General features: G+C 44.1%; 3 protein-coding genes across 3 annotated transcripts in view; 2 read left to right on the top strand and 1 right to left on the bottom strand.

The window, feature by feature from the left end:
* Phm (Peptidylglycine-alpha-hydroxylating monooxygenase) overlaps positions 1 to 3,050 on the top strand; it is an 80,080-nt gene extending 77,030 nt beyond the window's left edge. The window contains exon 17 of the mRNA XM_075865108.1: positions 2,245 to 3,050. Within this exon, the coding sequence (XP_075721223.1) occupies positions 2,245 to 2,386 (142 nt within the window). The 3' untranslated portion in view covers positions 2,387 to 3,050. The remainder of the gene's footprint in view (positions 1 to 2,244) is intronic.
* A 627-nt stretch (positions 3,051 to 3,677) lies between these two features.
* LOC119159389 (elongation factor Tu) lies at positions 3,678 to 5,410 on the bottom strand. Its single transcript, XM_037412132.2, has one exon. The coding sequence runs from the start codon at positions 5,279 to 5,281 to the stop codon at positions 3,869 to 3,871; it is 1,413 nt and encodes a 470-aa protein (XP_037268029.2). The 5' UTR covers positions 5,282 to 5,410; the 3' UTR covers positions 3,678 to 3,868.
* The window catches only part of LOC119159390 (serine/threonine-protein kinase ULK3), a 37,846-nt gene continuing 19,865 nt past the window's right edge, over positions 5,348 to 23,328 (top strand). The window contains exons 1-8 of the mRNA XM_037412133.2: positions 5,348 to 5,478; positions 5,561 to 5,701; positions 5,783 to 5,903; positions 5,972 to 6,076; positions 9,590 to 9,733; positions 11,862 to 11,944; positions 13,949 to 14,104; positions 16,578 to 16,683. Of these exons, the coding sequence (XP_037268030.1) occupies positions 5,383 to 5,478; positions 5,561 to 5,701; positions 5,783 to 5,903; positions 5,972 to 6,076; positions 9,590 to 9,733; positions 11,862 to 11,944; positions 13,949 to 14,104; positions 16,578 to 16,683 (952 nt within the window). The 5' untranslated portion in view covers positions 5,348 to 5,382. The remainder of the gene's footprint in view (positions 5,479 to 5,560; positions 5,702 to 5,782; positions 5,904 to 5,971; positions 6,077 to 9,589; positions 9,734 to 11,861; positions 11,945 to 13,948; positions 14,105 to 16,577; positions 16,684 to 23,328) is intronic.

Genomic DNA, 23,328 nt, shown 5'->3' with positions numbered 1-23,328 from the left:
GAGACATTATAGAGTAGCACAAAACCTGAAAAGAAGTGCTAAGAGGCAGGCATAAGTAGAAAAGTCGGCCTCTTTCTTTTTTTGAGCTTTGCACTACAACATCCTGTCCTTCAGTATGTACAAATGTGCCCAAAGAATAATAATTGTGGAATGAAAGCAAAATGGCAAAGCACCTAGGACACAATTGAACTATATTTGATGTGGCCATGTTAGTTGTTTTGGTTACGTTTTGGTTGACACAACACTGGATTAATGAATCTGGCCCACTTAAAACAAAAGCCACACATTTGTAGTGCCTTCGTGTTTGAATAGATGAACTCTCTGACATGTAAATATCATTCAGTTGTCATTGCAATGTTATTTTTATTTGTTTAATTGTCATTGTTTTATTCATGTGTTTTACTATGTTTCATTTATTGCTGTATGGCTTAGATAAATATAGTAGCCGAGCTACCCTTGACGCAGAAAACATTGCATGACAGAACAGAACCACTGAGAGGCAACACTATGAAAGCTTAGAATGTCATGGTGCAAAGGCGCAAGTTTGAGGTATGTACAAATAGGGAAATGCTCAGAATATAGCCAACCACTATACATAGCCTTCATAGATTATGAGAAGGCGTTTGATTCAGTATAAATACCAGCAGTCATGCAGACACTGCGTAATCAAGGCGTCGATGAACTTTATTTATAAACATCCTGGAAGAAATCTACAAGGAATCGACTGCTACCATATTGCTTCATAACGAAAGCAACAGAATACCAATCAAGAAGGGTGTAAGGCAGGGGGATATAATCTCCCCAATGCTATTACTGCGTGCTTACAGGATGTTTTCAGAGGCCTAGAATGGGAACAGTTAGGGATAAGAGTTGATGCAGAGCACCATAGTAACCAGCGCTTCGCCGATGACATTGCATTGCTGAGTAACTCAGGGGACGAATTGAAACTCATGATTACAAAGTTAGACAAGGCGAGCAAAAAGGTGGGTCTTAAAATTAATCTGCAGAAAACGAAAGTATTGTACAACAACCTCGGAAGAGAGCAGTGCTTTGAGATAGGTAATAGTGCACTTCAAGTTGTAAAAGACTATGTCTACTTAGGGCAGGTCATAACCGCGGAGCCGAACCACGAGATTGAAGTAACTAGAAGAATAAGAATGGGGTGTAGCACATTTGGCAAGCACTGTCAAATTATGACAGGTAAATTGCCACTATCCCCCAAGAGAAAGGTATATAACAGCTGTATCTTGCCGGTACTTAGCTACGGAGCAGAAACCTGGAGACTTACAAAGAGGGTTCAGCTTAAATTGAGGACGACGCAGCGAGCAATGGAAAGAAAAATGGTAGGTGTAACGTTAAGAGACAAGAAAAGAGCAGAGTGGATTAGGGAACAAACGGGGGTTAAGGATATCATAGTTGAAATCAAAAAGAGGAAATAGACATGGGCCAGGCATGTAGCGCGTAGACAGCATAACCGCTGGTCATTAAGGGTAACTAACTGGATTCCCAGAGAAGGCAAGCGGGTTAGGGGGAGACAGAAGGTTAGGTGGGCAGGTGAGATCAAGATGTTTGCGGGTATAAATTGGCAGCAGCAAACACAGGACCGAGTTGACTGGCGGAACATGGGAGAGGCCTTTGTCCTGCAGTGGACGTAGTCAGGCTGATGATGATGATGATAATTGGTGTGTGCTTTCAAAAATTCCCAGTTAAGCTTGACCTGAAGAGATTCTTATCGGGGACAGTAATCTCTTGATGGAATAAGGGACAAGGTACAGAAAATGCACCATTTTCTACAGCCCCAGTTAAAGAGCATGGCTCAGTGTCTTGTTATGTTTGAGACACATATTGCGGAGATGTTCAACTTCCCTTGCATTGCTTTTATCATAGCCATCTTTTGTCATTTTTTCTAAATTTGATCACATCCTCTAATATTTCTTTTGTTCTATTGACACCCGCTCCCTCATTGTGATACTAAACTAGTGGTTGTCTTTCTATTTGAAGTTTATCACCTGCAAAATTCCACCTTTCTTTAATTTTACCTAGAGTACCTATAAGCTACAAAAGTATTGATCCATGCCTGTATTTAATGCTCCTAAACTTATGTCCAACTCCTTTTCCATGTTGTGTTCTATTTTTCCAACATTCACAGCCTTGCATATTTGTAATTAGGATATGATGAAACCATCAACCCCGAAATTTCCACTCATGCAATGGCTTCTGAATCTGTTTTCTTTTTTCTCCTAGGAAAAGAAAGCTGCAAGATGAGCAACACAAGCTGAAAGTCCTCAACAACACCTTGTTGCAAGTTATTACCTCAGCTGGTATTGACTGGGCGAAAAATGAACAGCTCGTTGGGCTACTCAATACAATATCAGAGTTCTTATGAGCTAACTTGCAGCTTCATTGAGTTACTTAGAAAAAAAAATGTTTCAGGTAACTTATTAGTATATAGTCAAGTGAAAGCTCCATTTTTCCTGCCTTTTCCATCCAAATGCTGCAAAATCCAGAAAATGCACTCACCAGGTATATGCTGAACCATTCTGAATGAATTTTATTGCACTTAAATAAAAAGAGTAGATTTTCAATGATTTAATGAAGCCAGTAGGGCTAGAAGTAGAACTGTGAAAAAAGATACAAGACTGTGCTGCAACTCCTTACTAGAAATCTTATTTCACAAACAGTGGCTAACAAACCATAGAATAGAAACAATGGGTAAATGAGAAAAATTACATAAAAAGCTACTGAACAAAGACTGACATAAGCTTTAAATATACAATTTATGCCCTAGTGGAGCAGTTAAAATTAGTAGTGCCTCAAGCTATTCAGTGATATGTTGTGTTGGTTGATGGCTGGCACTTCTCATGTCTTATATTATGCCCAACGAACTAGGAAGCCGTTGGTTGTGTGATATGTACTATCATGGCCGCTGGATTAAAAAAATAATTTTTGTTTTTTATCCAGCGGCCGTGGTACAGTCTTCTATATTTTCGCATTTTCCTTGTGCATTGATTTTTGTGAACTCAAAAAAAAACACCATTTGTGGGCCAATATTTATGTGTGCATCTGTTCTTATCAATCCTGCTGTTTTCAACAGTTATGTGCTGAAGAATACCTATAGCTTTGTATTCCAATCATTAACAGAAGTTACAAAAGGGAGTCGCTTGCTAGATTCCGTGCCGACCGGATGTGCGCGCGCGCGCTTGCGATCTCCGGCGTCAGCGTAGCTCTGGCCGACTGGGCTCGCCCTACGTCACCTCCTGCCGCCGCCGACCTTCGACGACAATGTAGCTCTGACCGACTGGACTTGCTCTGCGCCATCTACCGACGCCGACAAGAGCTCTCGCAAGTGTGCCCCGTCCTCGGACTCCAGTAACCGTGCTTCCATCTTTCCTATCTCTCCTATCCCCTCAGTTTCTTGTCGCTTCTTCTGGCTTACCACCTCTCGGCTCTTCCTCTTTTCTATACCTTTCCTCCTACCCTTTTTATCCCTCCTCACCCCCATCCCTTGTGAGCTACTGTTGAGGTGTTGCTCACTGAAGCAGACAGTTACGGGGCTCACTTTTTTCTTCCTTTCGCTCTTAAGAATCACTCACAGAAGTTACAAGAAGCATTCTAGCACAGTAATGCAATGCAATGCCATAAAGTTGGCTGTAAATTGCAGGACTTTTATACAATAATAAGGAGAGTAGTACTTAGTTTTTTATTTCCTCTCAGTTACAATATTCTGTGCCACAACTGGCTGTAACAATAAGTGTTCAACTGATTCATAATGATGCAATGAACAGAGTGAGGATGACAAACATTTTGTATGCTACACTATTCATTATTTTTCTAATGTTTAACACTGGTGATGGCACCTTTAACAGTTTTACGAAGCCTTCTGTGCTTCTATGTTACCAAGGTCTATCTTGCCAACCTGAGCTGTAGTGGCTATAACACTCGGAAGGATCCTGCTTATGATACCGGTTGCAACAGTATGCTTCTCCTCACGGATTGAAAAGCTCTGGCCTGGAACCATAAGCATCTTCCTCGGCAACGTAAGCTCCACTTCGGCAAACTCCCCCGGCATGAGCATACTGTCTCTAGCCACATCCACCCGACAAGGCATCGTCCAGGTACCACAGTACATAGGCATAATGTACTTCTTTGATATGGGCTTTGACCTGCCACCTTCCTTCTTTGACAACAGGTAGAGCTGCGCTGCAAAGCGGTTTCCCAAGGTCGCTGTTCCTGGAGAAACCAGGGTCATTCCACGTTGAACTTCTTGAGCCTTGACACCACGGAGAAGGCAACCTACGTGGTCGCCCGCTTGGCAGATGTCAATGGGCTTGTTGAAACGCTGTATTTCTGTGACCACTGTGTGCAGAGTTTCGTCGAAGCCAACGAGTTCGACTTGTTGGTTCTTGCTCATGGTTCCTCTCAACACTGTTCCCACGACTACGGTGCCTCTTCCGCGCACGCTGATGGCGTTCTCTAAAGGCATGAGCAGGGGGCCCGTCACGTCGCGCATGGGCGGTTTGAAGTAACTGTCCATTTCGGAGAGGAGCTTGCGCACGGATGGAAGTCCGTACTCCGATTCGTCACCTTCCATGGCCTTCAGAGCCGATCCCTTCACCACGGGCGACGAGGCGGAATCCTCGAACTTGTACTCTTCAAAGAGGTCGCGGAGTTCGAGTTCCACGAGCTCGAGCATGTCACGGTCCACGATGTCTGCCTTGTTGACAAACCCTACTATTTTTTTCACGCCCAGTTGCTTGCAGACAAAGAGGTGTTCCCGAGTTTGCGGCATGCAGCCATCGTCGGCGGCAACCACGACAACGGCTCCATCCATCTGACTAGTGCCGCAGATCATGTTTTTGATGAAATCGGCGTGCCCCGGGCAGTCTGTGTGAGCGTAGTGATACGCGCGCGTACTGTACTGTACGTGCGTCGCATTGATTGTGATCCCTCGCAACTTCTCCTCGGGAGCACGGTCGATTTCGTCGTACTTAATGAAGGATGCGAGCCCCTCATCATGTAAAGCACGAGTTATAGCCGAAGTAAGCGTCGTTTTACCATGGTCGATATGACCAATGGTACCTACATTGATGTACGGTCTTTCGTCCGTGCTGGGTTCCGCGATTCCCGGGGGCGGCTTTAGCACTTTTCTGGCAGCGTAGTGTCTGCTAAACGCTGTTCTGAGGAACGATGTTGGGCGGCGTCGCGACCCAAGGGTCGTCAAAGAAGTGTCTCGAAGCAGGCACAACCGTAAACTCTGCGGCAAACGCATGGGCAGCGCCATGTTTTTACTCAAACCTTCAGTTTCGAAGTTGAACAAATAAAGTACGTTGGTGAGGCTACAAACTGCCTGTCTATCTTCAGCATAACCTGAGTTTCGATCTCATGGCTCAGCTGTATGAGCACAAGCTTCCTGATTATATTTTTACTGAGAAACTTGGACAAGGAACGTATGCGACCGTCTTCAAAGCGTACCACAAGGTGAACACTCTCGCATTTCGAATCGTACATTTGAGCGTAACTTTATCCTTCCTTCTAATGTCGACCTGCTTGCATGTTTCAGACAGGTGCACGGCGAGTCGTTGCTATAAAATGCATCTCCAAAAGCTCTCTCACGAAGACAGCAACCGAGAATTTGCTCACGGAAATAGCTATACTGAAAAAAATAAAGAACGAGCACATTGTGGAACTTATAGACTTCCAGGTAACAGCGTATGCGTGGTGTAATAATCGATGGTGGTGTAGTACTAAACATTAAATCTGTGCCGTGTACTTGTATCTGCAGTGGAATCAGCAGTTTATTTACCTAATTATGGAGTACTGCGCCGGCGGCGATTTGCATCGCTTCATACGGGTCAACAAACGACTTCGAGAGTCAATAGTTCGCAAGTTTCTTCAGCAGCTTGGTAAGCTGTACACAAATAACGTGCAGTATGAATTGTTTGCCGCTAAATGCCTGTGTTCGACTTTACAGCAAAGGCATTGCGGGTTCTTCATCAACACAATATTGCTCACATGGACCTGAAGCCACAAAACATCCTCCTCTCTTCTGTGCGAAATCCTTCACTGAAGCTCGCAGGTATGTAGCTGTCATAAATGACATGGCCGCATGGTGACAGTTCGGGCCATACATTTACTGACAAATTTTAGTGGGTTCTTGACATATTAAGAGAAGCTGGCTGTGTTCAGATAAGAACGTCGGTGCATGTCCGCGGGCCTCCTTTAATTTTGCCAGCAAAAACATATTTTGTTTTCCGATTTCCCAGGACCAGAAAATCACTTTTGGTTTCGCGAAAAAAAATTTACCCTCTTAAAAAAACAAAAATTCAAAAGTGTCCACTGAGCTGCAACCGCTGCTTTCGAATTTCGCGGACATTGGATTTTGATGAGATCCCGCAAAAAATGTTATAGCTGTAGGTCTGAAAATTTTAGGCCACATACTAAGAAAATATTTTTTTAACTGTCATTACTTCGAAGTTTTGGCGCTGTTATTTCAAGCAAAAAAATTGCGATATTGTGGTACACAGCTCAATATTGCTGAAATTTAGGTTTTTCCTCCGCACATATGAATGTCAGACTTCCCAAAAGTTTCGAGAGCATTGTTACATGTTTGGTTAACAAATTTGCTGCACGTTATTGCTGAGAGTGTTGTCAAACGTTAAGCAGAAACATTTAACTGAGGACATGTCTCTGAAACTTCATTTTGAAGACCATAAAAAAAAGAGCCACCTTCAATTTTCTTTCAACTTTTCTGAAATAAACCTAAGTGCATGCTCTAATTTAATCTGTAAAAACATATTGCATTATTTTTGTGAGAACGGATTTACAAAGTGCAAAAATTGTTAAAAATGACGTAAACTGAGTAAGTGCGACATCGAGCGAGCAGGGGGCAATAGTTTCCATTGTTAATATTTTTAGGTCGTGAATGTGTTCTGTGAATATTAATAAATCATGGATTGACCTAGAAAAAAAAAAGCAGGAACAGGTGGTTTTGAACAGCAAATTATAACTATGTTTTTCTGTGCATTTTACAAAAACTTGTACGTGGATTGGATGCAGCCACTGAGCATGCCACAATATTGAGCCACATGCTTCGCGAGAATCGCTTTCCAGGTCTTTTGCGAATGCAAGCTTGTGTACACCTCATGAACAGTTTGGCTGTAGAGGATCTACCGCTAGATATTTATCGTTTCCTGTGGCATGGCGGTAATCTGATGACGCAGAAGCGCAACCTGACCGCACCTCCTGCGACCCGACATTGCTTCCTGTGAACGTCTCTCGTCAAGAGATAGAAGAAATCATCCCATCGACAACTCGACACCTCATTTGGAAATCCAGAAAACTCGCAGACACCCTTGGGGTGTGATCAAGTCCGAACCTCTACACCAGATCGAAGTTGAATTCGCAAGACGTTCAGGCAGCAATGAGATACTACACTAAAGATGAGCTCAACTGCACCCAACAAACCCCAAACAAAAAAGATGTCATTGCAAGTAGATGAAAAGGACAAAAGGAGTGCATTTCCAAACAGCTGATGACAAGGTCCATACGGGAAACATTTTGTATGCTTAAAGCGGCTCAATCAGTTGCAGGTATTGGGCTGACGAAGTTCTCCTCCCTGAGGCCGAAAAAGGTTGTGTGCACATTGCCTCACGAAGTCTGGGTCTGTGCGTACTGTGCAAATACTCAGCTAAGTGCTGGAGTCTTAGAAATAGCCACTACTCAGAAAAAAAAGTGTCAAAGACCTTCACGATCTGACCATTTGTAAAGCACCATCTTCATAGTGTTTCCTGTGCTTCTGTGACTCATGCCTTACACTTCAAGTTATTAGCGAATCTGACCTAGGAATCACAGAAAAAGAGGAAGTATCGTTAACAACCTGGGATACAGGAGACTCCATCAAAAGTCCGGATGCTTTCGTTCAACACCTTTAACAGTGCTTAAGGAAATGGTTGCCACACGTACATTCAGCACGTTCAGGGCAAAGCTATAAGTGAAGCTAAACAATCCCTCTAAAGAGGCTGCGTCCTCCTGCATTTTCACTTCGCAGAAAACAGTATTGTATTTCTAGCGGTAGAGCCCCGCCGCGGTGGTCTAGTGACTGAGGTACTCGGCTGCTGACCCGCAGGTCGCGGGATCGAATCCCGGCTGTGGCGGCCGCAGTTCCGATGGAGGCGGAAATGCTGTAGGCCCGTGTTCTCAGATTTGGGCGCACGTTGAAGAACCCCGGGTAGTCGAAGTTTCCGGAGCCCTCCACTACAGCGTCTCTCATAATCGTATGGTGGTTTCAGGACGTTAAACTCCACATATCAATCAATATTTCTAGCAGAAGAAGTCAAGTCGTATCATTGGCAAGGAGCCCAAGTCTCGTTATTTACATGTATCGTCATGACCAGAAAAGGAACCTGTAATTTCACTGTCATCAGTGATGGCGCTGGCCACGACATTGCCCACGCATGCTACAATCTCGCAAAGGTGCACGAGTGGCTCGAAGGTGTTGCTCCCTTATATGCACTGGTCACCTACGTAAGTGACAGTGCCCAGAGTCTCTCTAAGAACAGATACCACCTCCACGAACTTACAGCGACCAAATACGCTTCAGTGCAGTGGCTATTTTTTGCAGCAGGGCACGGCAAGAATGCTTGCAATGGAATTGGAGGTGTCGTCAAGCATCACTCAACCTTTCATGCTGTTTTCCCATGAGCACAAAAGAAAAATCACTACCTGAAAATATTGGTAACGGCAATTATTGCCCCCTGCTTGGTCAATGTCGCAGTTACTCGGTTTATGTCATTTTCATCGCATTTCACACTTTTTAACTTTGTTCTCACAGAAATGACACAGCTTAATTTTACAGATTAAGTTAGAGCATGTGCTTGAGTTTAATTCTGAAGAGTTGGAAGAAAATCGAAGATACCTTTTCTTGTTCTTTAAATGGTCTTCAAAATATTGCATTTTTAGAAAAATGTCGTCACTTAAATGTTTCCGCTCAACATTTGACGTCACTCTCAGAAATAACCGTCTACAAATTTATTAACCTAACATGTGGCAATGCTCTCGAAATTTTGGGGAACTTTGAGATTTATACACATAGAGGAAAAAAAAGCTAAAATTTGAGCAATATCGAGCTGTGTGTCAATTTTGAGATTTTTCGGCTTGAAAGAACAGCATCAAAACTTCAAAGTAATGACAGTTTATAAAAGAAAACTATTCTTAGTATGTGATCTAAAATTTTCAGACCTATAGCAAGAACAGTTTTTAACGTTTTCTCATCGAAATCCAATTTTAGCAAAATTTGAAAGAAGCATTTACAGCTCAGTGCACACTTCTGAGATTTTTTTAAGAAGGTAAGATATTGTTTGCAATATAAAAAGTAGTTTTGTAGTCCTGGTAACTTGGAAAGCAAAATATATTTTTTCTGGTGAAGTAAAGGGGGTGTGCAGACATGCCCCGATGTTCTAATCTGAACACAGCCAGCTGTTTGCATGTGTGACTCTGGAGCACATGCTTGAAGCACATGTCTACAACATCTTAATCATGTTTACGAACATCTGTTCTTTTGCACATGAGATATTGTGTTTATTCTGCGCAGATTTTGGGTTTGCACAGTATTTGCGATCAGGTGACCTGGCCAGCTCTCTTCGAGGATCTCCATTATACATGGCTCCGGAAATGCTGCTCAGTGATCAATATGACAACAAAGTAGACCTGTGGTCTGTTGGCATCATCATGTATGGTAGGTAGAAGTAGCATACAAGTTTTAAAAGCTAGAGGTGCAGATATATATGGCATGTGGCTCATTTCTTGACACCTTTCAATAGTTGTTCATAAAACATATTTTTGCCTTTTCTTATTGGTACTTTATACGAATTCTCTCTCTTATGCACGAACGATCATTCAAACAATTTTATTTCAGTTGTTGACAGGATTATTTGAAAAGACCTTGAAAGCTCATGTACACTTGTGACTTGCAGCTCTGGCAGAGTGTCACCGACAATTGCTCTCTGTTGAGCTAGATATAGTTACACAAATCCAGTCACAAAGTATGTGAGCTAATAAAGGGCACAATGGCAGGATGTCTGCCTGTTCTATGAGATGATGGCAGCACGAGCATAACATTGACGTCATGCTAGCTGACGTGAGCATCAGTGGCCATGATTATTCACTCCTTATGTGCCATTTGCAGCTGGTCATGCGACCTCTGCCAGGAGCCACTGTGAATGAGCCCTAATCGCTTGAATTCACTCTGCCAGCAACCATTTGCTGTCAGTCATGGTAGCTTAATGGCTAAGGTGTTGTACTGCTGAGGACACAGGTTCACTTTGTGGCCGCAGAGGCCGGATTTAAATAAGGGTGAAATGTGAAATAGCTAAAGTACTTTGGTTTAGGTGCACATAAAGTAAATACAAGCGCTCAAGGTTGATCCGGAGTGCCCCACCTCAGCATGTCAAAGTATGAAACCTAAGTTTTAAGAATTAACAACCATTTACTTGAATACCGGTAGTTTAGTACTAGTGAATACCTGTTATAGAGTTAATGGGATGTATGACAGCTGTAGGATATTTTTACTGCTGTAGTATATACACATTTAAAGAATTTATTTAAAACATTATTCATGGCCACTATGGTGTGTACATTAAATACATTAGTGCAATATGAAGACAATGGAGAAAACCATATAAGTGTTTTACTTTTAACACTATAAGTAACTTGCAGTGCATCCATTGATTTGTGATTCAAAACTGTAGACAGTTGTGAGTTCCGTCATTTTTCTTTCTTTTTTTCTTGTCTTGCACTCTTACGCACATAATGAATCACTACCAATGAGTCTAAGTGTCTGTTCTGTTTCTGGCTGTGCAGTGCTAAGTATAGCTTAAATATACAATATAGCTTAGATGTTAATAAATCAATCAATTTATTTCCTTTTGATAGGAGGAGTACAGGACTAAAAGCTCAAGAGCTTGACGAGGTCTTGACCCCGTTACATGTTGGCAAAGCAGCAGGATGACAGAAAATCATGCATAAAGAATACAGAATAAACTTTAAGCGTATAACATCGCATCAAGAAAAACTAAGCTGAAAATTTATAGTCTTGAAGATGTATAGTCATGAAGTGGCATGAACATGAAAAAGCAACAGTCGATACAAAGAATGGTAGAAATTCCGAGGCATGTATTATTTGGGAATATAAATGAGCGGGTGAAGTGTTTAATATGACAATTTTGATTAGACGAAGCATCAAAATCTTTGTGGTTTAAGAAGTTTAGTAGGGAGGGTTACATGGTGTTAAATTGCTTCAACACCATTAAGGTCAACAGCTGGACAAGTCGAGGAGCATAGATATTATTGTCCAAAGCAGCACACTGAGGAACTTCTCAATGAGGGAGAAACAAATAGATAAGACAGGTGCTGCATTCTTTGTCCTCTCCATTTATTTCTCCAGAACTGATAATCCTGCTTATGCAAGATGATCAGTTCAAGCGAAGAGATTATGGTTACCATTCTACTGGTTACATTCCTCATTTTCTGCTTGTATTTTATTTCCCAGCATATTACCTGCGGCTCGTGATATAGCTCAAAGAATGTCTTGATTGCATCGATGAAAAGTGCAGTGGAGAGTCTAGCGGAGGTAATTTTTGGCCAGCCCTTTAAAAGTAGCTTCACTTTCATTTCGCATAGTTTTCTCATCTCAGCAACAGATTGAGTCTGTTGAGTGCTTTGTGTCTGTGGTAGATATTCTTTCGAAGACATGAAAACATTTGGCACTTTCAGCAGACACTGAAAGACTCAAATGCTGTGTTGATCTGCAGAGTGTATAATTGTTTGACAATTACACCATTGACTGTCTTGATATATCTTTGCAGAATGCCTTTTTGGAAGTGCCCCTTATGCGTCGCCAACTTTCGAGGAGGTAGCAGCCAAAATTCGCACTGAAAAGCCTATACAGGCAAGTACCGTGTGTTGCTTGTTTATTCACAATCTGATTTCCAACATTTGCTTGGCTAAAGTTTGATCTGCTGGTGTGAAGGCTTAACACAGGTTGAGTTCGCTTCGTGAAACACAAGTTTAACTGCGATGCAACCATGGCATTCATGCCATCTCGACTGGAGAAAATGACAGTCATGACGTGGTTCTATATTACAGGTCTCCCAAAGCACCTTTGATAATATTAAACATTTGAAGCAAACAAGGGCTTTGAGTACAGAATTCAATCATGATGAACAATGCCAAGCGTGGCAGTGCCATGGGCTGCGGGCGCATTCCAAATTTAAAGAAACGATCCCTTCTCCTCTCCAGTCTTTTAGGTAATCCTCAGTGATTGCCGTGATGTCAACATTTGAGTCTGGTCATGACATCCACAAAAAGAACCTGTTTTTCTGCTCACGTGGCAAGAAGGAGCACTTGGCGAGGAGAAGAGCCGATAAACGGAGCTTAATGAAAAAAGGAGTGCAGCTAGCAGGGGCCATTTTTTCGGTAATCAAATCTGTGTAGATCTGCTATTATGACAAAGTTTCAAAAATTTCTTGTGGCTGTATTTGTTGAAGATTTGTGCATAACAGCAACACTACAACTAAATTTCAGCCACGTGGTAGTTTAGGGAGCATTTAAATTGCTTGTATATATTACATTTATACTACTAGACACTGTACAGCAGAACCTGTTTGACACGTTCCCACTTAATATGATTTCCCGGCTCCTACACTCGGAAAACGCCAATACTGGAAATGCCTCCATAGGGCTATGTTCTGAGTAAGTTCCCGGATAGCACGATTATTTGGCAGCAATGTTCGGCATTCGGCAAACCGCAGCCGTACGACACGTTGCATGGGCAAAAATTTTCATTCAGGTGTGGAAGAAAACCGCTCTCGTCTGCTTGTGAAAGACCAAGTGGCAGACTGCCGCCGCGCGATGATGGCAGTTTCTTTGTTCATACACACACAGACCCGTCTGAGCCGTCGAAGTCTTCAAGCGGTTTTCGAAAAATGCCTGTTATTTTCTGCGTCACAGTAGTTTTCTTTTTCAGCTGGCATCTTTACAAAAATTAAGGCATACCGTATTTACTCGCATAATCATCCTACTTATTTTTTTGCAGAAAACCGACGAAAAGTTAAGGGGTAGCGAAAAAAAGAACTGTGGTAGCCGCAAATTGGGATTCTCATGCTAGCAACTAAATAAATTTTTTGAGAAGCAAAAATCAAGACTTACCTTAACAATAAAACCACAGGTTCAACACAAGACAACATTTATTTGAAGCACAAGAGCGCCGCAAGGTGTCGCTGAGATTGTCGCGGAGGTGGTGTGGGGCATTGCAGCGAAGGAGGTAAGGGACGAGGCATCGGAAGACAGCGGTGAGAATGAAAGCATGCGCCGATCGGCTAACCTCTCCGAAGCGCTTGCTGAACAGGAATCTTTACAACGCTTATTTTGCACGAAAAACAATAATAAAAACGGACAAGAGCCGACAATGTGTGCAGAAGGAGCTTTTGTCCAGGGGTGAAAGGCAGCAGCAGAAAATTGTTCTTTCAGAAATAAATGTATCTTGTCTTTCCACCTCTATTTTGCCTTGTCAGCCTCCATTTTTGCAAGATTCGGATCGTATGTTTATCTTCTGCGTTTTTTTTTCTAAAATGCATCAACGAGGTTCTACTGTTAGAGCAAATAAAAAAAAAATGATGGCAAGTGGAAGGCTGCAATAAAAAAAATCTGTAACCAGGGGTTGTGTGCTCAAACCAATGTTTTGACGAGTGCACTTGTCTTCTTCAAGGCTGGAACTTCATGACTGGCTCTAGCCTTGAAGAAAAGTCAGCAATAGGCAGATTTGTTTGAGCTAATTGTTTTGTGTGAGAAGTTTCTTTGTAGCACTACAGTATTGAACTGAAACCACATTCAGCAGCTATAGTGTTTGTGAATGCAAGATTTTGATGTGTTTTTGATGTTTTCTTGTTTGCAGCTTCCACAAGGTGCATCAGTGTCCGACTGCTGTGCAGACCTGCTGCTGAAGCTTCTTCAGCGGAATCCCGAGAAACGTATAGGCTTTGAAGAATTCTTTGCCCATCCATTTGTTGACTTGGAGCACATTCCGAGCGCAGAAACTCTTCAGAAAGGAGTGAGTAATTCGAATGTGTTTCTTGTGAGTGATCAGGTGGGAGTTGGAGTAAAATAAATGTTTGGATGCGGGAAAGCGCCCTTAGATTTGGAAGGGGTTTTCGACTGTCGCAGGAGGGTGCATTTTGTCTGTCAGCTCACGCTCATGCACGCACTGTATAATAGGTACCAGTATGACCTTGACATCTGAAGCAAAAAGAAGACATTATACAGTAGCACAAAACTTGAAAAGAAGTGCTAAGAGGCACACATAAGTAGAAAAGTCGGCCTCTTTCTTTTTTTTGAGCTTTGCACTACAACATCCTGTCCTTCAGTATGTACAAATGTGCCCAAGGAATAATAATTGTGGAATGAAAGCAAAATGGAAAAGCACCTAGGACACGATTAAACTATATTCCAAATTCTAGATTTCTCGACTTATCAGCGCATTCTCGAAAAGCTCTGATTTGTACCACGAATATTGTCGCTAAAAACAAAATAATGCAACATGTTTTTCTATATTACTCTATGATGGCCTTCGGTTGTCTATTTACGAGATTTTAAAAAGAATCGAAGATGGGGTTTTTTATTATTCAAATTTCAGTGAAGTACACTTTTGCCAATAAGAGAACTTTGAGGCAATATATAAAAATTTACATTTACCCTACGGCAACAATAATTTATTCACCTATTGAACACACTATATTCTTAAAATGTGTCAAGTTTGAAAACGCTGCTTGCATTACTTTCGGAGAAAAAAAATGGGGAATACGTAACTATTTTAAGCTGTAGCAAAATTAAACATTTTTAAAAGCTATTTTCTTTCGGTCTATAAACTTGAAACCGTATGAATTCATTCTTAATTAGACATACATTTCAGGTAACAAATATCTTCCTTGAAACAAAAATATTTGTCTTTTTATAGCATCTGCAATTTTCGAAAATGACAGGTGACAAAATTGGTGAAGTTTGATATTTTTTTTCTCTTAAGTTATGCCGTTAATCATAAAACGAAGTTGACTTTCGGGCTACCTGGTGAGAGGTGCACGAAATATAAAATACTCAATGAAATCCAAAATATCAACTTTTGGACCCGTGTCGATCTCTCGTGGAATCAGCCAACATTAAATGTACGTTTATTCGTTCATTTCGAACACTTCAATGTTTCTAATAATTTAAATTTGGATCAACCCGAATTGGACAACAGTAATAGTCATTTGAATATCGGAAGTGATTGTACATTCTCACAAGCCTGCTATTAACCGATTGTAGCTGGTTTTCATCGTCTAGCATAACCAACAGAGCCTCCAACTAGTCCTGTATTTCTTTCTCTGAATCCACTCTTTTCACTTTTGCTTAAGGGTGATGACAATGGTGCAGCCGGATTAAGAACTTTTGATAATTGGAACAAAATCCTGCTGTTCCTCGAGTTTTAATGATTTAAAGCCTACTGTACAGTACCGCCCACTGTTACAGGGAACACCATGATGAGCACCTGTCATATTGCGGGCCTCATAACTGCAAGTAGACATAAAAACATTTTCTGTGCATGGTACTAGTCTATCAAAAGGAGTCAGAACAGTCAACCAGCTGTAGTCTAATACAAATCTAAGCCACTGTTATTTTGCCACAGAGTGAAATCTGGTCATGGTGCATAAGAAAGTGTTCTTTTTCACTGTAAACCCGTCTGTAGATGTAAAATGCTAAGCTCTCACGATATAACAGTGAGTGGACCAATTTAAAGTAATATAGTTACAATTGATAAGTAAAGGTAAATTATAAAAATTTGAGGAAGCAGGATTTCTGCTTGAGACAAATATTCTTAAAAGTAAAATACTATGTAAAATAATAATGTCTAACAAAGAAGCATAAAGTTTACAAATTTGTACTAGGAAGCATACATTCTTTTAAACTGCATTGGTTAGAGCGTCTAGATTTGGCAAATTCAGTGTATGAACTTACAGCATAGTTGAAAAAATTTACACTGTTTCCAAATTTTGTGTACTGATGAATTCTGATTACAAATGTTTAGTTACATTAGACCAACATAGAGTATAACTTTAGATATGTAACAGCAGGTTCACTATTACAGAAAGCTAAAACTGCTTTTGCAAGGTTGGTTTTAATCTTGGTAGTGGGTACTCGTTGTGCTTAGAAACTTGTTGGTTTTCAAGAAATTTTATTGAAAACTTGGTGGTCTAAGTAAAGGTTTGTCACAAAAGGTGTCTAGAAAAACAGCTGTGTAATTTTTATTTATTTAAATAAGAAGTTTTGAAGTAAACCATTTCCTGATATAGCACAATGAAACATCATTATAACAAATTTGCATCCTACACGAAAATAAGTTCTTTATATTTGAAAGTTCGTCATGAAGGTTCATTTCTAACACTATAAGTGTTGCAAGACTATTTTCAATTTACTTCGCTATAACCGATATTTCATTATATCTGGGATCGTAATATCGAGGTTTGAGAGTACTAGTTGGTTCTTTTCAGGCCTCTCTGATTCAGCAGGCAGTGGCCAAGGACAGCCAGGGTTGTCTTCGAGAAGCACTACACCTTTATTGCCAGGGCCTGCAGTACCTGCTGCCTGTTTTACAGAGTAAGGAACTTGGCTCTGAGTTTTCTGGCATCTGCAGTGCAGCTATAAGCAAGAGCTTGCGGGACAAGAAATCCTCGAAAAAGCCGTATTCTCCTTTTGTTAAGAACGTCGCTTCCAAAGAAATGTTCGAGCATGTTGGTGCTATCTGTGGCAACCTGTACAGTCACTAGCTAGTTTAGAAACATTACACAGAAGTAGAGAATAAATTCGCTTTTGTTGTGAAACCAATGTCTCATAAATATTTGCTGTTGGGAGTACTTATTGGTGATGCGGTTGTAAGCAGCATGGCATTTGTGACTTGCGGAGACAAATCAGTCAATTTCCATTTTCCGGCTGCGAAAACTGTATGAGAGCCGCAGATTTTGGAAACTTCTTTAAACTTATTAATATTGTTACCACATGTGTAATTTAGGTATGTGCACCTGTGTAGCGGGGAACATGGTGGTAGCAGAAGAGGAGGACGTTCGGTTGGTGGCAAAAGCTCGCTGCTGCCCATTCACTGCGGTATACCGTCGAGTCGACCGTACGACACATCGACGTACCACGGAGCTACAGCTGTTCGGAGTTCGCCGGAGCCGTCGTCTTGCCGGTCTGCCGCCGACAACAGTCGTCATGGCCCAGAGCGAAGGTCAGGAATCAACCGCCTCGACTTCACGCCAATCTACACTGGCTACACCAAGGCATCACTACATGGAACCCCGCCCGTTCGCGGGAATGGCAGGAGAAGATGTGGACGCGTGGCTAACGCACTACAAAAAGGTGAGCTGGTACAACCACTGGAACTCTATCGATCAGCTGGAAAACGTCGCACTGTTTCTCACGTACACTGCCCTGATGTGGTATCAAAACCACGAAGAGTCCTTGACAACATGGGCTATTTTTGCTCAAGAACTCAAAAAGTGTTTTGGTGACTCCGACTCAAGAAAGAAAAGCGCGGAGCGAACTCTTGCTGGAAGAGCCCAGACTTCTGGAGAAACCTGCACTGCCTATATAGAGGACGTTCTTAAGCTTTGCAAGATTATAAACCAGCAGATGTCTGAAGAAGACAGGGTTGGACACCTATTGAAAGGCATAGCGGAAGACGTTTACAATTTTCTGATAGGCAGGGATCACCTCACCTCTGCCTCCGACGTCCAACATCACTGCCGCACGTTTGAAAAATTGAAGACTCGTCGCATCGCCCCGAAATTTGGTAGGCTGGCAAATGTGACAACGGTTGCCAGCGTCGACGTGAGCCCGCCCACCGACCTTGCCGCTACTATTCGGGCAATTGTGCGTGAAGAGCTGCAACGACAAGGTGGTAGGGTTGACGAAACCATTCCTCATCCACCTACCAATCCACTCTACTACACGGCGGCACCATCAGCTCCTTTGCCACCATCGGTATGTGTGGCAGACATCAGCAAAACTGGAAATCCGCGGCCACGTCGTGACTCATTCGTGGCCGACCAGCGATATGGCCAATGCCTTCGACACGGCCCCGCCACACAGAGGTGGGCAGCCCCCGCTCAACAAGCTCGTCACCGACCCTTTACAGCTGAGCGGTCCCAGCATTGGTTCGGCGAGCGTCCTCTACCAGTCTGTTACAACTGTGACTTCGAAGGACACATTGCCAGGTATTGCAACTACCGGCAGCCGCCAAGGTATGACAGATCACCGAGATTTAACCGTTCTGGCGTTACCCGAGCACCGACATTTCCGAAAAGCGCGTCTTACGAGATCCCAGGACCGCTACGAAACCGATCTCCGGCCTCTGACCGCAGTCTGACACCACCATCTGCCCTTCGTGCCAACCGATCACCGTCTCCTCGGCGCCGCCACTCCTCGCCTCCTGCGAAAAACTAGCCGGCGCGGCCGTTGGAGGTGAGGTCGCCGGACAGTCTTCGATTTCAACAGATATACCTCCGTTAGCTTCTATGTTTAGAATTAAGGTTCGAGTGCTTATCGATGGTGTACCAACGATGGCGTTGGTGGACACAGGTGCAAGCATGTCAGTGATGAGTTTAGTTTTCTCCCGCCTTCTTGGACGAAAGGTTATGTTTCGTTGGGACCGTCTTGATATGTTTCGTGGAGTGAGCGGAGAGGTGTTACAACCTGTTGGTGTCTGCACTGTGACTGTTAGTTTGGCGTGCCAGAACTTTGTCGCAGAGTTTGCTATTCTCCCTCACACTACGCATGACGTCATTTTGGGACTCGATTTCTTGAAGCTATGTGGTGCTACTGTCGATTGCCGCACAGGACAAATTACAGTAGATTCTGATATCCTAGTTTCGTTTATGGAAAACTCGCCCTCTCAAGAAAGTGCTCTTTGTGTGTCTGTGGACACAACTGTGCCGCCGTTGTCTGCAAAATGCGTCCCTGTTGTCTGTTCACCTGCAAGCGAGAAAACATTTGACGCAACTGTGGAGCCCGTGCATCTCAGTTGCATAAAGAAGACAGTTTTAATACCGTACTGTACACTATCGGTTGCGCAAGGCCATACTGGTTTGTGGGTGATTAACTGCTCTAGTGAACCTACAGTGCTGCCGAAGGGTCTGAAACTTGCAGAGATTCGTGAACACCAAGTATTCTCGCTTGCCATCCTCGCAGAAAGCAATGATTCCCCGGATAAGACCCGTTGCAATAATCTGCACGCCAGGGACACCACCATTATGGCTATGATTGATAAGTCACTCAGCACCAAGGAACGTAATGAACTGGCGAGTATTCTGCGCAAACATGCCGGTATTTTTGATTTCGCTCAGCATGATTCACCGTCATTCCCTGCTTCTCGTATAAAGCACCGAATCGACACGACATCTCACAGACCTCTCCGACAGAAACCATATCGTGTATCGCGGTCAGAACGCGCAGTGATCAATGAACAGGTTTGCGAGAGGCTCAAGCAAAATGTAATTCTAGTGAAGAAGGATGGGACATGGCGATTTTGTGTTGACTACCGCCGTCTCAACGCCATCACTAAAAAAGACGTATACCCACTCCCACGGATTGATGATGCTATCGACTGTCTATCATCGGCCTCTTACTTTTCGTCTGTGGATCTGAGGTCAGGCTACTGGCAGATTCCAATGCACGAGGAAGACAAGGAGAAAACGGCATTTGTTACAACAGATGGACTATTTGAATTCAATGTGATGCCGTTCGGACTCTGCAACGCGCCCACAACTTTTGAGCGATTTATGGACAACATTCTGCGTGGATTGAAGTGGGAAGTGTGTATGTGTTACTTGGACGACGTTGTAATTTTCGGGCGCACCTTTTGTGAGCACAACACACGCCTTGGCCTCGTACTGGACTGCCTAAGCAAAGCACGCTTGGTGCTCAACTCAAAGAAATGTCGTTTTGGAGAGCGCCAAACACTCGTCCTTGGACACTTAGTAAACAAAGAAGGCATAGAACCGGATCCCGCCAAAACGGCCACAGTGGAGGCATTTAAGCAGCCAAACTCGGTGAAAGAACTGCGCAGCTTTTTGGGGCTTTGTTCATACTTTCGCCGATTCATTCCTGGCTTTGCCAATATCGCATACCCGCTCACGTGTCTGCTTTAGAAAGGTGCGCAGTTTGACTGGACCCCGGAATGCGAGTCTGCTTTTTCGGAGTTGAAGTTTCTTTTGACGTCCCATCTGATTCTTCGACACTTCAATCCTCTCGCTCCCACTGAGATTCACACAGACGCCAGCGGTATTGGTGTAGGCGCTGTCCTGGTTCAACGCTTGGATAATCAAGAACACGTCGTAGCGTATGCAAGTCGCTCGCTCAGCAAGTCCGAGTGTAACTACACTGTCACAGAGCAAGAATGCCTCGCAGTAGTCTTCGCAGTGCAGTGCTTACGGTCCTACCTGTACGGACGCACCTTTACCGTCGTGACAGACCATCATTCTCTCTGCTGGTTGGTTAATATGCGTGACCCATCTGGTCGGCTGGCGCGCTGGGCACTTCGTCTACAAGAATATGACTTCACGGTTTCGTATAAAAGCGGCCGACGTCGCGCTGACGCAGATTGTCTTTCGCGACTACCGCTTCCAACGATGGAATGTGACGTGGACACATTCGATACCTACATTGCATCACTCGACCAACCATTTCCCGATAACAAGACCTTTAAGGATGAGCAACAAAGGGACAGCACCATACAACAGCTTCTTGCTACCAAACCAAAATCATTGCCTACGCGCTTCTGCATCTGAGACGGGCTAGTTTACAAAAAGAACTACACCAACACCGGCTCACGATATCTTCAGGTGGTTCTGAAGAGTCTTCGCCTTTATGTCTTGCAGGCTATGCATGATGACCCAACATCCGGTCATCTAGGCACAGAAAAGCTCTTTGCCGTCTTCAAGAAAGATTCTACTGGCCCAAAATTCGCCACATGACGGAACAATACGTGTCTAGCTGCAACGAGTGTCAACGTCATAAGCGCCCAACAAGTGCTTCTTTCGGGCGATTACATCCGGTGTTGCCCCTGTTGAGAACGAGGGGCCTGTCCCGCCGAAGCCACCTCCGAATCCCACAGCTGACCTCCACTGTTGAGAAACGGCGGACCGATCCCGCCGAAGCCACCACTGTTGCGAAAGACGGCGACGCCGACGCGGTCCCGGAGGCGCCACTGCTTTCGACCCTGCCGGGAAGGTCACCAGCCGTTTGGTAGCGTATGTTTCTCAGCTCGCGACTGCTTCTGCGCAGAGCTGAGGAGACGAGCGGACGAGACGACGGTGAGTTAAACAAGGTTTATGTACAGCATATATACAGAGGCGTTACAATTTCGGCACTGGGGCCGGCAGAGACTCGAAGAGCCGAGCTCCTCTCTCTAATACATAGGTCAGCCTTTCGCCTAAAACCGCCTACTCACACACATGTCGGCACTCCGACACGGGGACGCCTCTCACATAGGACCGCCGATCGCGACGCGCCGCAGGGCTTCTTTTATTTGCACCGGGTCCAACCAAAGTGTCCAATCAGAAGCGCCGCGGGTCGTCCGAGCAGATTCCGCCAATGGGGGGGTCGCCGCGCCATGCGTCAGACCACCAGGCACGAGAACGCCGGCTCGCTGTCACGTGCGCCGATGACTCAATGCACGTGGGCGAGAGAGGCGCCGCGCGTGTTCACGCCGTTGAGATGTTCGCGTCGGGCAGACGGCGGGCTGGCCTTGACCCAGATTGCCTTTTTCAGAGGCACGGTCGTTTGACGAGGACTCGCTGGCATAACAGCACCCCCGCCGCCAGACAATGCACCGGAAAGACGAGCTGCTTCCACGGGGCTCGGATGTCAGGTGCGCTCGTTCGCCTGGTCCCTCCAGGTTCGCCTCCAGGGCCATGGGGAGAATACAGCTCCAGACTGGTCCGGGAACACATCCCATTTTGACGACGGATCCCAGCTCCACTGGCTTGTCGCCACAACTTGCTGACCAGCTTCACTCGTCTCTTCTGACCATCTTCGGGTTCAGCACTTGTCGATGGTTCTGCAACTTGCTAAGAACGGTTCGACAACAGACAACACACGACACAAGCAAGTGCCCTCGGTCACCCGTCAGAACACCAGACAAAGTATAGTACAACATATACCTATCTACGTGTCTATCGGAATTTTGTTCCCTCTACATCAAGAGGCACATGTGGGACAAAAGACCCCTAAAATGACAACTCAATTTTTTTTTTCACGTACAACAACGTAACGGATTAGAATACCACATAAAGTTGGCCCCTTGAGATCACTCTGAACGAGAGCGCTCAGGCCAGGTCGTGATGAGGTCAAAATTTTGCCCCGAATCGCCAGCCAGAAACCGAAAGGTTGAGAAGGTACTAGCTGGAACGCACTGTTCAATGCACCTGCATTAGCGTTTACCTTTTTTTTTCTTTAGCGAACGTCAAAGTTGCGCTGTGGAGCAACATGCTCCACTTCAGTAACCGGCCACTTTTAGGCGACGATACCTATGCGGCACCAAGAGCGGCTCACACTTTCGACGTTGCACAGGGGAACAACGATACGGCTTGCTACGGATTGACTCCTCACCGCTTAGCTCGATATCGTGTTCGATCACCCTCATGTTTCCGGGGCAGTCCGAAAACACGTCTTCAAACTCGGAACCAATCTTTCTCAGGTCCTCTTTCTCAGGTCCTCCTTCACTTAAGCTAGGCTCTAGGTTTATCTGCTCCCGGATTACTTTCGATCCCCCTTCGATTACCTCACTAGAACTCAAACTTTCTGCTTCCTCTTCCTCTGAAGCATTCAACAACAGATTTACGATCGCTTGATGTTGAACGTATGGTTTCATCAAGTTGTAAATTTTGTCCGGCCGCCTTCCTAATTTCACTTCATAATTTGTATCGCAAGGCTTCGATAATACTTTGACGGGCCCTTCCCAATCAACCTCAAGCTTGTTCCTTTTGGGTGGCTGCAGCCGCATTACCTGATTATCAACTTCAAAAGCGCGCTTCTTCCCCGATTTCTCGTAGTGCTCCTTCGACAGCACTTTTGCCGCGTTTTTCTGGCTTTCCACGAGCGCTTCAATTTGGCTTTCCACTAGCGCTTCAATCGAGAGATCCTCACTCTGCCCTCGAATGAGCGTCTCTCGATCAACTCTCGGCAGCTCGCTCCAACTTTCCGCTACAGGCGAGAGCGTTGCATCCCTCTCGCTCTGACTCAAAG

Source organism: Rhipicephalus microplus, chromosome 1 (assembly GCF_043290135.1).
Source record: "Rhipicephalus microplus isolate Deutch F79 chromosome 1, USDA_Rmic, whole genome shotgun sequence".
Taxonomy (NCBI): Eukaryota; Metazoa; Arthropoda; class Arachnida; order Ixodida; family Ixodidae; genus Rhipicephalus; species Rhipicephalus microplus.
The sequence above is the reverse complement of the archived record's forward strand: the minus strand, read 5'-3'. Positions and strand labels throughout refer to the sequence as shown.

Coding starts and splice junctions, on each gene's coding strand:
- LOC119159389 (XM_037412132.2), bottom strand. CDS start 5,281: ATGGCGCTGCCCATGCGTTTGCCGCAGAGTTTACGGTTGTGCCTGCTT.